This window comes from Prionailurus bengalensis, chromosome E3, assembly GCF_016509475.1.
Source record: "Prionailurus bengalensis isolate Pbe53 chromosome E3, Fcat_Pben_1.1_paternal_pri, whole genome shotgun sequence".
Classification (NCBI taxonomy): Eukaryota; Metazoa; Chordata; class Mammalia; order Carnivora; family Felidae; genus Prionailurus; species Prionailurus bengalensis.
In genome coordinates, this window is record NC_057357.1 from 1332685 (window position 1) to 1348028 (window position 15344).

General features: G+C 53.1%; 1 protein-coding gene across 16 annotated transcripts in view; it reads left to right on the plus strand.

Annotated features, from left to right (window-relative positions):
- Positions 1-13936, plus strand: part of SUN1 (Sad1 and UNC84 domain containing 1) — a 53386-nt gene extending 39450 nt beyond the window's left edge. For all 16 annotated transcript variants that reach the window (XM_043559492.1, XM_043559493.1, XM_043559497.1 and 13 more), the window contains 8 exons: positions 475-518; positions 2173-2308; positions 3977-4228; positions 4677-4761; positions 7535-7650; positions 9981-10148; positions 11775-11867; positions 12286-13936. In XM_043559492.1, coding sequence (XP_043415427.1) covers positions 475-518; positions 2173-2308; positions 3977-4228; positions 4677-4761; positions 7535-7650; positions 9981-10148; positions 11775-11867; positions 12286-12399 — 1008 coding nt within the window. In that variant the 3' untranslated portion in view covers positions 12400-13936. The remainder of the gene's footprint in view (positions 1-474; positions 519-2172; positions 2309-3976; positions 4229-4676; positions 4762-7534; positions 7651-9980; positions 10149-11774; positions 11868-12285) is intronic.
- Positions 13937-15344: the final 1408 nt, after the last annotated feature.

The following is a 15344-nucleotide window of genomic DNA, read 5'->3' on the forward strand; positions in this document are numbered from 1 at the left end:
CCCCCTCCGTTCGGTTACAGTTTGAAGAGGCGCAGTTCTCGACTCCCTGTGGTCTCGTTAGCTCCCGCGTCTCTGAACGGACCCTGTTCATCATCACATCTTTGTGTGCGTGTTTGTCATTTCCTTATCCTGCCACGTTCAGAAAAGACTTGCCAGAGGTGGTGGCAGTGTTCCACTCCTTGTCCCGGGTGCTGGTTACGGGAGCTGCTTGTTTGGAAAATCCATCAGGCTGTCCCATGTGACGGGCACCGCTCTCTGAATACACATTGTGTGTGTGCTAATAGTTTTCTTTGAAAAATAAAACATCCCTCCCCTGCCAGCTAGCAGGCAGGTCTGGGCTTTGAACTAAAGGGAAAACTCACAGATAAATATGTGTAGTTTCATATGGAAACACATGGTTAATTGAGTGTCTGATCTATAAAATGCTAGTATGTAACTCTTGTATATAAACAGATTTCTTTCTCTCACTTTTAGGCCATCCAGAAGGAATTAGAACAGACCAAGCTGAGAACAGCTAGGTAGGATAATTTTGAATAAATTAAGATTTTGTCTTCTGTGTTTCCTTGTTGTGTGGGACAGAGCGGTCATTGGCAGGACCCCGTGTGCACCTCTAGTTACTGGGCTTTGTGGGTGAACACAGTCCCACGGCATCTTGGTGGGCGACCCTTGGCGGCACTGACGACAGAGAGGCTCCCTGCGGGGCACCGGTAGGAGGTGGGCTTCTGGGCCTGGACGCGCACCGCCTCAGCAGCTTCTCCTGCGGGCCGCCCCTGGCCGTCCAGGACCGCCCTTTTGTAAGGGGCCTTCTCACACACAGGACGGGGGCGCTGTGCCACACCTCTGGGCTGTGTTTTGGCCGCCTAAACAGCCCTGTCCCCAAGCAGTTTCTGGGGGCATGCTGTTGGGGTCCTCACTGCCCCGGCCTTTTCTCTGGCACCTTTATCGGCTCCCCCGGATTCTTCTGGAAGTACGCCATTCCCTTCCCTTGATACGCTCGAAGCTGCACATCGTTTTCCACACCCTCCAATTTTATCCATGTGGGCCCTGTGCAACCCCCCCCCCATTTGTGTTTGTGACATGACACCTGTGCCCTTCTGTCCCTCCTGTCACTCCTGTGGCTCCACGTGGGGGACCAGACGATGAGTTCTAACTTTGCACCTTCCTGTCTCTGGCTCTTAGATCCCGTATCACTATTTTAGACCCCATATATCCTTCCGTCAGGATGGATATGAGTGTTAACAGCACATCTTAATTCCATTTCAGAGCCTGTGTTTCCACAAGGTTTGTTGCTATGCCTATATGTGGATGCTAAAATGGTTTTCCCGGACTCTCCTGCCTGGAGACATGTAGTGTTGGTGGCTTACCAACCACAGCTGCCTCTAAGCAAATACAATATCACAATATTTTGCGTCATAATGTACAATTTCTACATAAAAATAGGAATTACTAAGACAAACTCTGAAGCTGTACGTTTTTCAGTTCAGTTACCTGTTCCATTAGCATGAAAATTTCATGTTTAACATTGTAATGGTTGTTGATAAATTTGTCTGATTTTAGATGTCTTTTTTATAGTTTTGAGGAGATACATACAGGTTTTATTTTTATTATTTATTTATTTATTTATTTATTTATTTATTATTCTTTTAACGTCTGTTTATTTTTGAGGGAGAGAGAGTGCCTGATGGCGAGCGGGGCAGGGGCAGAGGGGGAGGGAGACACAGAATCCGAAGCTGTGCTGACAGCTCAGAGCCCAACGTGGGGCTCGAACTCACGGACCGCGAGATCATGACCTGAGCTGAAGTCTGACCCTTAACTGAGCCACCCAGGCGCCCCTATTTATTTCTTTTAGAGATGTGGGTTTTAAGTACTAAGTAGTTTTGAGAGCTTTCTCCTGCTCCTGACAGCCTCTGGGAGTAAGTAGCATGTGTTAGACATCTTACCTGAACACCAGGGCACGTTTGTGTGTTCATGCGTGCACTGCTGTGGAAGAAGGTCTCTGTGGGATTTGACTTGAAACTTCTAAGTTTCCATGTTAAGGTGGGACAGGTCGCTGTGTTTACAGTATTGACTTGTCTGTGGGGTGTGGGTCCCTCCACGTGTTTATCGCACGCGTTTACTTTAAGCGTGTGCGACTGGGGACGCCTGACTTCCTTCCTCCTCCCGATTTCCCAGCGGGCTTGAGGAAGAGCCGCACCTCCTTTCCATGGTTAAGCAGCTGGAACTGGAGCTGGGTCATCTGAGATCAGAATTGTCCAGGTGGCAGCATTTGAAAACCAGTTGTGAGGAAGTCAGCACGATACATGGAAAGGCAAGTTGTAAAATGTTTTATCATAGAAAATAAAACACTATAGTTGAACTTTTATGTTCATGAACTTCAACTTTCTTTAGAATTTTTATTATATCTTAAGTTATTTACTTATGTACGTATTGATTTACTTTGAGAGAGCGTGCAGAGGAGGGGCAGAGAGGATCCCGGGCAGGCCCCATACAGTCAATACTGTGCAGTGCAGAGCCTGATGCAAGGCTTCATCCCATGAACCATGAATGAGATCACAGTCTGAGCTGAAGTCAAGAGTCGGACGCTTAACCGCATGAGTCACCCTACATCTGAAGTTTTAAACCTTTAAGATAGCATTTAACATTTAACATAAAATAGTTACTATTCAGCTCTCCTGGAATTTCCTCTAGCACATTAGCACCTAGGTGTGCGTCTGTCCACACTTTGTGTGCAGACGGCCACGTGCCAATGTTGGTTTGGGGGCAGGCCATTTTGTACGTCTTTTCACCAGAGTGGATTCGCACGGCACTCTGACGCTTAGCTTCCTGTTGCCACATATCCCGGTGATATTTCAGGCCCCAGTTTCTTTATGCAAAAGAGGAAATCCAGACATTTATGCTGCATGAAAATGGAAAAAGAAACATTTGAATGGCAAAAGCTATCGTAAGTCAGAGTCGGACAGTAGATTAGGAAAAAGTGTCTGCGATACAGTTGATGAAATCATCTCTGCTCTGCAAAGAGCTCCTGGCATTGGCCACAGCAAAGACAGTGGGGACGTGGGCAAAGCATGTGAGCGGGTCACTCGTTTCCACTTCTCGGGTTTGCAGACAAAAGTGAACACCTGTCCTTCGGCCTTCAAAGTGGCCGCGAGAGGGAGGACAGACCCACCCCCACCTCCCCAGCACTGACTCGGGGAGACGGCTTCCTTGTGGCTGGTGGGACTGGGTACCTCCACCCTCGGGGAGATCTTGGGATGTCAGCCAGTTACACAGATGCATATTCCGAACCTGGCAGCAGCCCGCTTGGGGCCCCCGGCAGCAATGAGAGCGACAGGCAGACGGAACCACGGAGGCCGTGAGGAGCCTTGCAGGGTTAGTGCTGGAGGGCTCGCAGGGCTGGAGGCCGTGGCACATCTGTGGCCTGTGAACGAGGGCCGCCGTTCACGCAGGAGCAGGGTGTCCCTAGTGCGGAGCGCTGCGGAGCTGTGCGAGGGGCCAGGTGGGCCTCCCGGCCTTGCTGTGGGACTCTGTGCTTTCTCCTGTGCATCCGTCCGTGCCGCATCCGTCACAGAGCCGGGGCGGGTAGAGCGAGAGCACAGGGCCATTTCTGGCACATGGAAAGTCACACGTATGTTGTTTACGTGACTGCTTCCTTACTGCACCGAGTTTGCAGAGCGGGGGCTCCTTCCTCTGTGCACCTGACCCATGAGTCACTCCCCCAGTGAGTGCCTGCTGAGGGGCGCGTGCAGGGCGACCACGTTGGAGGAGCCTCCCTTCCCTCGGCCCTCCTATAACGTATTCCAACGCTTTTGGAGAGCTCCTCGAGTTTAACGTGAAGGGAGAAAGTTGTCACAGTTACATTATGGGTTTTGGAGAAGGTTTGTGGTCCTTTCGAGGTGTTAAGGTGACAGAAATGAAGCTTTTAGATGGTTTGGTTAAAACAGTAAGTTCACGTTCTGCTTACTAATGATTTTACTAGGTGGACGCCCAAGTCAGAGAAACTATCAAGCTCATGTTCTCCGATGAGCAAGGCGGTTCTCTGGAATGGCTGCTACAGAAACTTTCTTCTCGGCTCGTCAGCAAGGGTGATTTGCAGGGTTTGTTGCGGGATTTGGAGCTGCAGGTGCTGGAGAGCGTCACCCGCCACACTTCTGTGACACAGCAGGTCTCCGGCCCTGAGACCGCACCGTCTGCTGCGAATGAGGCCGAGGCTTCTGGGATAACGGAAGCGGTAAGTAGGCAATGGGAAATGTTTGAGGCGTGTATCGTGATGGAACCGATGACCTGGTTACCGAGCTGGCAGATCCTGAGGTCTTACCCGACGAGGGTCCCCCAGGGATGTGGTTGTGGTCGCAGAGGTGCTTGGCGCCGTGTGGGGTGCGGAGAGGGTGCCAGCTCAGCGGGCTGTGGCTGCTCTCGATGCCGGTCAGCCGCTGCCTGGGGGCCTCGTCTCTGGAGCAGTGACCGTCGTGGCTGTGTGTGAGCCCCGGGTCAAGGGTGGTGCCGTCCCACCTCCACGTGGCGGCCCTGTGGTCTGGCGCAGGGCTGACACTCCCCGTGCCTGTGAATTCTGCTACAGTTAACTGAAGATGCCTTTCTAGTAAGACATCGGGCCTTCATTTCTCTATCGACACCTGAGCCTTGTTTGGCCCCCACTAATGCACGTTGCCTCCATCCAGCAAGCGCGTGTCCTTGTGAACAACGCCCTGAAGCTGTATTCCCAAGATAAGACCGGGATGGTGGACTTCGCCCTGGAGTCTGGTGGTGAGTAGACTGAACACGGTGGTCACCTGCTGGCGGGCTTGCAGACGCGACCGCTGCTACCTGCCCTGATTCCATGTGGCCCCAAACCTGCTAGAACTAGGTAGTCCCCGGTGCTCTTGATTTAGCGTGTGGTCAGGTTCTCCCACAGAAGGCCGGTGTTTATGCTCACACATCCATGGGCGTGAGCCCGTGTAACTGTGGGCATCAGCAAAGTCCCAATTTGAGGGCATTTGAGTAGCTTTTAGATTTTTCTAGCTACATCAGAGTTTACTGCCACAGAAATATTGCTTAAGTATTTACGATCTTTTGCATTATAAGGTGTGTTTTTTTAAGTAATGAAGTACAGTAATTGATACCAGAATAGTGGTTTTTAAACGGTTTCCGAGAGCACTCGATACGTGAACACGTGTTGTTTAGGTGTCCAGTGAGCGATGTTTAAATGCCTGCTGCGTGTGAGGACTGTTCTGGGTCCCGGCCCTACGGGACTGCCACTCTGTAGGGGACACAGATGACAGACAGGAAGTAGCCAGTGGTACCTGTCCGTGAAAACGGCTGCTGAATACGTAGAGCGATGGGGATGCTGTTCTGGTTCCGCAAAGACACCAAGGAGAAAATTGTGGTCCATTAAGTCGGGGAGGTGCTGCGTGCCCGCGTGCCCAGGCTCAGGGCCCGGGTGTATTTGGAGGAACAGAATTGCGGTTTAGTGGGGCGCCCGGTGGGCTCTGTTGGTAGATCGTGGGACTCTTGATCTCCAGGTCATGAGTTCAAGCCCTGCGTTGGGCTTCATGCTTCGTGAGGCCTACTTTAAAAAGTGAAATTAAATTTAAAAAATTAACAAAGAATTTAAGAGGATTGTGGTTTGGTGAAGTGGTTCGCACGCTTCCCGTCACCTGCCTCCTCGGGGACGTTCGGGACAGCGCCTGGATCAAACACAGAGCGTCTCTGTGAAGAAATGGGCCTATGTCCATGCCACATGAGACAGGTCGAGACTCCAGGTGACATGATGTCTGTCCGGGGAAGGTTTGGCCACCATGTGTGTAAGAGAAAATCTTAGTTTTCTGAGTTTTTAAAATGTAGGAATTGCAGACCAAGGGTTAGCAGACCAACATTTTCTCTTAGGAGTTTCTTTTTTAGAGCGAGGGTGTGCGCGTGTGGTCTGGGGCAGAGGGAGAGAGAGAGAATCTTCAACAGGCTTCACACCCACACGGAGCCCGACACAGGGCTCAATCCCATCACCCTGGGACGCTCAACCGACTGCGCCACCCAGGTGCCTGAAACAGAGGGTCTTGCCACGCGGTAGCCAGTGCAAGCGTCGGGGAGCCCTGCATGGCAGCAGGGACACGGTTTACCCTAACCCAGCCCTTGAGGAAACCCGAGCACCGCCCCTGGTCAGGAGCCTGGTCCCCACTGGCCCCACTGCAGCCGCGGCCGTGACGCCGGCCGTCTGTGTCTCTGCAGCGGCGCCGCGTGCTGGCCCGGAGCCTCTGTTGCGAGCACAGTCCTCCACGTTCTTCTGATGCTGAATGGGAATCAGGAAGGCCGTCGACTCTTCTGTGTGTGTATTTTGTTGAGAATGACTGTTCTAGAATATCGTGATAAACACGTTTTGAAATTCAGTGATTTATGAAGAAACTATTTGCAATTCTGAGACATCAAATGCTCTTCTAACCATTTAGCTGGGTCGTTGTTTTCTTAGAAGCATAACTAATCCTTACAGATTTGTATGTCATTAATTTGGAATTTGGGCAGTTTTGATGAGGTTGAACTGAAGGTTCTGTCACTACGCAAGGCATTTGTCGACTGTATTTTTTACAGTGTCTGTACTTAAGGACGCTTTTTGTTTTCAGTGAGAATAGGATGTTTAAAGACACAATACAAAGGTTCAGAAATTCAAGTCTGTTGATCAGTGAGGTCAGAATCACTTTCTCTTCTTGTTTGAGTTCCCAGCGCCCAGGTCTGCCCCCCACAGTCAGGGGAAGTGCCTGCATGTGCGCGCCTTTGTAGGTGTCCTGAGGGGTTTGATGGACAGCCACACTCGGGAGCCACGGCTTCTTAGAATACGAGCTTCTCGGGGAGCTTGTATTTGCATTTGTATGACGGTTTAATTTGTTGTTCCCCACGCCAGCTCATGTGCCTTGCCACCAGCATCCTGTCTGCCCTGTTTCCTGTTGAGGGGCAAACTGGACCTTTCTTTTCTTTTTTTTTTTTTTAACACTTCTTTTTAATGGAGATACAATTCACATAAGCTAAGCTTCACCCTTTGAAAAGCGTCTGATGTGGCGGGTTCGTGGTCACTGTGTCGTGCAGCCGTCTAGCTCCAGAATATTTGTGTTACTCCAAGGATACCCCTGGACCTGGTAGCACACGCGGCCCCCCCCCCCCCCCCGCCGTTCCCTGAGCAGCTGCTGATCGAGCGTGTCCCATCGCTGTGGCCTGTCCACAGTAGGCCCTCTGAGAGCAGACGCACCTGCGCACCTGTCAGGCAGCTCTGGTGCCTGTCGATTTGTCATTTATTTAGAAAGAGGAACAAAAGCTCGTTGAGAGTCGCCGTAGTGCAGACAGGGGGGGCTTCCCTTATGTCCTGAAGCGGCTGCAGACTCTGAATGCCAGGCTTGGCAGAAGAGTGAGCGAGCCTGGGGCCCATCATAGAGTAGACGGTTCCCTGTGGACACAGCGACCTGCACGTGAGCCCCTGCGGCGGGGACGGGCCCCCCGTGACCGCTTTCCCAGCGGCCGGTGCAGACACCCAGGCAGCTCCGACCTCTGCTTTCAGGTGGAAGCATCCTGAGCACTCGCTGCTCGGAGACGTATGAGACCAAGACCGCACTGATCAGCCTCTTCGGGATCCCGCTCTGGTACTTCTCCCAGTCCCCCCGCGTCGTGATCCAGGTGAGCCGGCCGGCCCGGGGTCTGCGCACAGTCCCCGGCACCACCCCGATACCTCCCATCCCCTCGCTGTGCTCGTGCGCCCTCGTCCGCGAGTCTGTCCCCGCAGTCCCCGCAGAGGCGATGCTCCGCTGCGGCCACCTTCACGGCCGAGGACCTTCCCTCGTGAGACAAGCTCGCGCTTTCTCGGTCTCTAAAGAGGCAGAGCAGGTGGACACGGTCGCACCTCGAGGAAGGTGCCTCCACGGGACTGAGCCCCGGGGGCCTGGGGGGCCCGTGCTCACACGGCATTTGCGGCTGCCTCTGTCTGGGGTGTCCGCGGGCTGCCCTCAGCACACGCTGCTGCTCCGCGTCCGTTTTACGCGGTCCGTCCCGAAGACTCAGGGGAGGAATTTCAACTGTATGTTGGTTTCCCTTCAGTTCTGAAATGCTGCCTTGTGTTAATGACAGTTGTGAAGAAAGGTCAAACGATTCCTTTTGTGGGAACTGTGCACAGGATAGCTGTCTTTCACTTGGAAACACATCCAGTCTTAGAGAATTCGTGAATTACCGTGAACATTTAAGTATCGGTAAACTTAACATTTCGGAGCTCGGGTGCTGTCCTGGTAGCCTGGCTGTGGTCTGGTGCGCGGGACCGGCTTCCCTTCAGTCCTGAGCGCGTGTCGGGCGGGGTGCCCATCGCCGCGGGCGGGTGGACCCCATGGCGGGTGCGCATCCCCGGGCGCGGGGCGGACGGCCGCGTGCCCCTGCACCGGTTTGTGGGTGCTCCCGGGACCCCGGCAGGTGCTGCCTCGGCTGCAGGGTGGGGCCGTTTGCCATCACAACAGTTCGGAGGTCTTGATGTTCCTGTCGTCCCCCCGGTACCACACTGGCCCATGGCAGTCGTGCCCGCTCCGCCGACTGGATCGGTGGCGCTCTGTGTTAGGCGTGCGTGAGGAAGGGACTGCTCTGTGAGGAGCACCCACACGGGAACCTGGACGGGGAGGCTGCACGTGAGGCACTGGTGCCTGCAGACACAGGACCGGCTCCTACCTCCACAACCAAGGCAGGGCAGCTGAGAGAGTGTCCCCCAGCCCCCCAGGGCTCAGGCCCAGACCTTCTTGTAGAGGGCACAGCCAGGGCTCACTGAATGGTGCCACCCTCCAGGGTGCTGGGGAAGCTGTTCCCAGTGAGGGCACCCTCCGTGCACAGAGCTTAACCCTTGAGGTCCCAGTCCATTTGCACAGGGCAGGTACAGAGGATACATAAATCAGGAACGAGGGATCAACCAAAACTGAGTACAGGCGTGAGCAAATACACAGGTGTCGCTGTGTCTGTCCCTTCCCCTCCTGCTCCAGCTCACGAGCAGCTGCCTGCCAGGGACCCTGCCTCGTTCACTTGGTGCTTTCTGGCCAGCACAGTGCATGCACCAGGCCCCCCGTCACAGGCATGGTGGCTTCTCTCACAAAAATATCCCTACGCCTGTGTCATTTTGTATTTTGCCAGTGTATCTTAGGGACAGCAGAGGGTAGCTGGGTCAGAGGGTAGATGCCAGGACGGGCTCTGCTGGATAGCGCCAGGTTACGGAGGGGCACGTTCTAACCGGCGTGTGTTAGAGTCGACGCTGCCCCTGGTTCACCGACAGACACTGTCAAACCCGTGCATTATTGTTGATCCTTTCGGTGAAAAAGGGTAACCACCTGTCGTTTGAATTTGTATTTCTATTGTTATTACGTAGCATGCAGCATCTTTTCGTATGTTTGAGGACCATTTAAATTTACTTTTAAAAAATGAGTTTGTCTTGTCTATTTTCGTTTAAGGCGCTGGTTACCTTAACTTTTATGAAACTCATTAACATACTGGAGATCGTCACCCTCTGGAGTTTAAGTTGCGAAGGCCTTTCCGCATTTTGTCTTTTGATCTTGCTTATGATGGCTGTTTACCGTGTAGAAGTGTGTTTATTACTACATCGGTATTACTAGTATCTTGTCGTTGCTGTGTGTTAAGTTTCAGATTGTCAGATACGTTCTTCAGGGCTCGTTCAACCTGCAGTTGACCCTCAACGACAGGTTTGAGCTGTGCGGGTCCGCTTCTGCACTGTCCTCCCCGTCATGAGCTCTGTGGTGCTGCTTCTCTCTAGTTTATTTCATTGTAAGAGTGCAGTGTATCGCCCACGCAGAAAGTGTGTGATGCCCATGCAGCAAGCCCCCTGGCCACCTGTAGGCTGTCAGTAGAGGTGCTGGGGAGCCAGAGATTATTCGTGGGGTCTTCACTGTGCAGGCAGCTAGTACCCCGGCCCCCGTGCCATTCTAGGGTCACGTGTATTAAGTTTTCGGTTTTTGCCTTTTCCCTAGCCTGACATCTATCCAGGCAACTGCTGGGCATTCAGGGGCTCCCAGGGGTACCTCGTGGTGAGGCTGTCCATGGAGATCTACCCGACCACCTTCACTCTGGAGCACATACCAAAGACGCTGTCGCCCACGGGCAACATCACCAGCGCCCCCAAGGACTTCGCGGTCTATGTGAGTGAGCCTCGTCCCGGCTCTCCCCTCCCTTCAGTTCCAGAACCTCCCTCAGATGAGCCCAGAAAAGGCTGTCGACACAAGTCTGTGTCACCGGCCCCTGTCCCCCCATCAATGCTCTGAGCCGGTTACGCGCGGAGGGAGATGGTCCAGTCTATCTCAGGGAGGCCAGCGGGCGTGGACTGTGCTCGCTGCCCCCCGCTCTGTGGGAGTGCTGCCCTCAGGAGCAGTCCCTCCGACCCGGAGAGTTCTGTGTCTAGAGAACGTTTGCCCATTCGGCCATAGAGGCAGGCGTGACAACTATACGCTGCTGAACTTACAGAAAACTCCCAAACACGAAAGTTGGAGAAAGAGCCCCCAGAATCCCAGCACCCAGAGAACTCATTGTTCATATCCTGGCGTTTTCTGCTCTGTCCACTTTTTTCCCTGTAAAAGATACAGCCGAGACGGCACAGTTTGTATTTTGTGATGGCGATAAACGCTTTGTACGCATCTTTAAATACGTGAAACACCGTCACGTTGCGAGGCGCTCGCGTACCTTTCCACTTCTCCCGCTGTCGCCGCAGCTTCTGTGTTGGGGGTCGGCGGCCGTACCCGCGGTCTCCCTCCTCCTCCCCCCCCCCCCCCCCCCCCCCCGTAGACTGGATGCTCACAGTGGCACCACCGTGTACCTCGTGGCGGGGGGCGGAAGGGGGGCGTGAGTGTGCCCTGGCCAGTGCTTCACCTCACTGAGCCCTCTGGTCCTAACCTCCACTAGCCTGGCCGGTAAAAACGGCCTACTTGGTCTACCTTTCTGTGTTTCACACGCATGTTTCCTCTTTTGTAGGTTCATTTTGTTTTTATTCATTTATCTTCCGGGAGTCTTAGTTTCCTTAAGCACATCTGAGCTTTTTCCACATAGAAACGCCTGTCACGCGTCCCTCTTACAGACACGCTTCCCAGTGTGCGTCCCGATGCTGCACGTAGCCACCTCTGCTCGTCCTCTGTCACTGCTTCCACGCTTCGCACGGAAGTCCCCGCTCTGACCCACTCTGACAGTCGCCTTACTTCCCACTGGCTGCTTCCTTGATGCGCCAAAATACAAACCCAAGTCACCCCTTAGCCACGTTAAGCGTGCGGTTTGCCGGATTCGGCGCGTTCACGAGGCCGTGCCGCTGCCGCGCCATCCTCACGGAGCTTCGTCTTCCCAAACCGAGCCTCCGTCCCTGTTCCACGCCAGCTCCTGGCGCCCCGTCTGCCCTCGTGCCAGTCGGCCTCCTGCGGCTTCACAGCCTGCTGAGCCGCCGTCCTTTTCCCGGGCTCATCCGACGCCCTGGGGCTCCGCTGTGGCGTGTGGAGCGCCGCGCGGGCCGGGCGGTCACGGAGGGTGCCTGCGGTCGGTCCCTCCTCTCTTGCTCGCTTGCCGGTTCCAGCTGTGCTTTTCCCTGCCCACGTCCGAGAGGGACAGTACCTCCCTCGGGGGCCTGTCGTGAGCTGTGTGGTTGTGGAATGCCCAGCATTCACCAGGTCTTCTGGAGAAGGCCTTATTCCTGCTTTGACCTTCCCAGATCGTGTAGAAGGAGAGCTGTCTTCGTTAACGCAGTGTCGTTTTTCCATTTGTTAACGACTGTGTGGCTTTGGTCTCAGGGACTAGAAAACGAACACCAGGAGGAAGGACGGCTCCTGGGACGGTTTACATATGATCAAGACGGGGAGTCCCTCCAGATGTTCCACGCGCCGGTAAGCACTTGCGCGGCTCGGCCCGGCCCGTAGCTTCCCGAGGCCTGACCCGCACTCCGCCTGCTCTCGGCTCAGCAGGACCCCCCGCTGGCCTCGGCAAAGCTGCCCGGTGGGGTCCGTGGGCATCAGCCCGAGCGAGTGACCCTGAGCCTCCTGACTTTTCCCAGAGGAGCCTTCTTAGCGTATATTTGGCTCACGTGCATGTGTCCCGTTGCCGGAAGCCAAAAGTAAATCTGGGGCCCGCTAGGAGTCCTGTTTCTACCTGAGCTACGTGTCCTAGGATGCGTGACTTAGTTCATACTGAGAACTTAATCCTCCAGCTTGACCGCTCACTCTCAAATATCGTGGTCGGGAAAGTGATCAGGCTGGGGGTGTTCATGTGGATAATCGTGATTTCCTCCCCACCTTGTGATTCCAGAAAAGACCCGAGAGAGCTTTCCAAATAGTGGAACTTCGGATTTTCTCTAACTGGGGCCATCCGGAATACACGTGTCTTTATCGGTTCAGAGTCCACGGAGAACCCATCAAGTAAAGATCCCGCTGTCAGTTCTTGTACATCTTGTATATACTGGGACAGCCTGACACACTGGAACCCTTTGTGAACCAGGGCACATGGAGTAACAGGATACTGTCACCCCTAAATAAACGCCACCGACTGCCACTGGGAGTGGACGCCCTGCTTGCTCTTCTGTCCACAGAAAACACTGCATGTCGAATGCGTAGTTTCACCGAGGTCTGCCAGCAATAGCCGATCTCTGTGGAGATTCCTTTGAATGTGTGGGTCACAAAGACACATGTGTTGTTTTGGGGATTTGTTTTTGAACATGAAGCTCTTGATACTTGTATTTTCTTGACATCAGGAACAAAGCAAATTAAAAGGTCAAAGTGTTTGAAGCTTTGATATTTAGCCTTTCACTGGCCCTTCTCAAGGACTTTCGGGGGCAGATCGATTTCATGTGTTCGATCCAGCACACGTTTCTTTCAGGGAAAAACCGCGTCACCAAGTTTCGGTTGTGAACTCCTTTTTTCCAGGGTAGGATTTTTCCCTTTATCCCGCACCAGGTGGGGAAATTCCTGCAGTGTGTTTTTCTGCTTAGTCTGTTTCACTGTGGGCTGAAGGGGGGTCTCACATGAAAGGGGGCGGTCTGGATCTAAATGGACACATCAGTCGAGCTCTCAGGTCTCAAGGAGGCTCACCCCCCCGGGGGCTGTCCCCGAGTCTGCGCAGTGTCCGAGGGAGCCGGGACACCCAGGCTTGGGGGTGTCGTCCGCGTCTGGTTTGAATTTTGCTGCAGAGTTGAACACTAACCTGCTCCCTGTCTTTCCGAGTCTAAAATTTTTCCTCCACTGACGGTTATCCAAGGGGATTGTTCAGGGTAGCAAATTCTTGAAACCATTACATTTTGTGGTTATACTTTTTCTCACAGTGGCACTTTCTTCCCGCCTCTAGCTGGGATTTGCCTCTTACTATGGCTGCCGGCCGTTCTCAATTCCTTGAGACTCATTGTTTATAGTTAATATTTAATATTTAGACTATTTTACTGAGCAGACTTTATAAATGAGATATCTGCAAGGCACTTAAAGTGTTACAGATGTTTTAAAAATTATTTAAGTTTTATTGGTTAAGACCGTTCTTTTGGTGTTCTCATAAATACTGTATTTTCAGAAAAAGAAAATGATGGTGCTGACTGGTTTTCTGAAGAGTTTTATGTATATTGCACAACAGTCCTCAGATACATAAAAACTACACAAAGTAGCATTTTTTTCACTCTTCTTAGAATTGGGACTAACTAATGCCTATGCAGTTAAGTCAGATAAAATGTATACAGATGTTTCATATATTACGGGATAAATCTATAAATCAAAATTTCCTATATAAAACTAAATTTGGGAGTTGGGTGGAAGTATTTTGAATATTTATTTTTAAAGATGCAAGATAGGACTTTGTGCGCGGTATTTTTGTAAATGCTTTTCAAAACACTTGTCTTTGGTAGTGCTGCTTTTGCTGCCACCAAATTGATAAGATGCTATTGAAATGTTTAAATAAAGAGTTTAAATTTTTAAAAGTGCACGTGATGTTTCGGATGCATAATAAATGGTGTCTTTTCTCAGTTTGCTCTGTTCCTGCCCGTGGGGTGTGGGGCGATGACGCTTGCGAGTTCTAGAGACGGCCCCTTGGGAAACGAGGTGAACGGTAGAGAGGGTTGCCGGACAAGGAGAAAATCGGGAAAAAGAGGAGGTGGATCTCCTCCAAGGGACATCTGCGTCATCAGGGCACCTGCTGCCAAAGATGGGTTTGGGACGGGAGTTCATTTGTAAGTCTGACCCGGGATTGGTTCATTCAGCCAACGCCTCCTGAATGCCCACTGCGTGCGTGAGGCCCTGGGCTGAGGATCCCTAGTGAGCCAGGACAGAGCGCCTCTTCGGCAAGAGCTGAAGCCGCAAGAGCTGAAGCGGCGGGAGGAAGCAGCACAGCACCTCGGTGGCGTGGCGGGGCGTGAGGCCTCCGGCCGGAAGGGACCCTGGAGGCCAGGACCCCCAGGGGAAGGCTGCACCTGCGTCTCCCTGTCGGTTTTCGGGTTCCCACTCTGTTTTTGCCCTTCTGGAGACACTATGCCCACTAGCAAAAATAGGTGTATACTTCGCTGTTGTTTACAGGAGACAAATGACCGCGTACTCCACTTAACAGCGCTGTGCCTCCCTTTTTTCCATTGTGAAAAAGACCTGGAGATCTGTCACAAAGGAACTTTAAAGAAAATAGCAATACCGTTGGGGATTTAATGGTTACTGATCTATGGACATTTGTTTGCATCATCTATACGAACAATAGGTTACAAACAAGGACTCTGTAATCAACATCCTCCGGGGTCTGGTGTTGGCTGACACTGAAATCCAACTGGGCTGCAGTTGTGCTTCCCCCCCCCCCCCAGTCGCTGTCCCCATCCCCGTCCCCTGTCCCATCCTTTTCCCTGTCCCCAGAACCCATCCACTGTCCCCATCCCCGTCCCCCATCTGTGTCCTCATCTCCTGCTCCCATCCTTGTCCCTGTCCCCAGAACCCATCCTCTGTCCCCAGCCTCCATCTGTGTCCCCATCACCCATCCTCTGTCCCCATCCCCTGTCCCATTCTTGTCCCTGTTCCCAGAACCCATCCACTGTCCTCATCCCATCTCCATCCCCTGTCCCGGTCCCCATCCCCTGTCCCATCCTTGTCCCTGTCCCCATAACCCATCCTCTGTCCCCAGCCTCTGTGTACCCATCCCTGTCCCCAAAGCCCACCCTCTCCCCATCCCCGTCCACAGCCGCCGTATGTGTCCTCGTCCCCTGCCCCCATCCTTGTCCTGTCCTTGTCCCCATCTCCCACCAGACTTGCAGCTCTGTGTTAACAGGTGCTTCTGCGTCCAAGCGAGCCGGCGACTCGAGCGATGACGTGTCATCTCGACTTCGACCTCTCTTTGGTCCCAAACCCGGGCCAAAT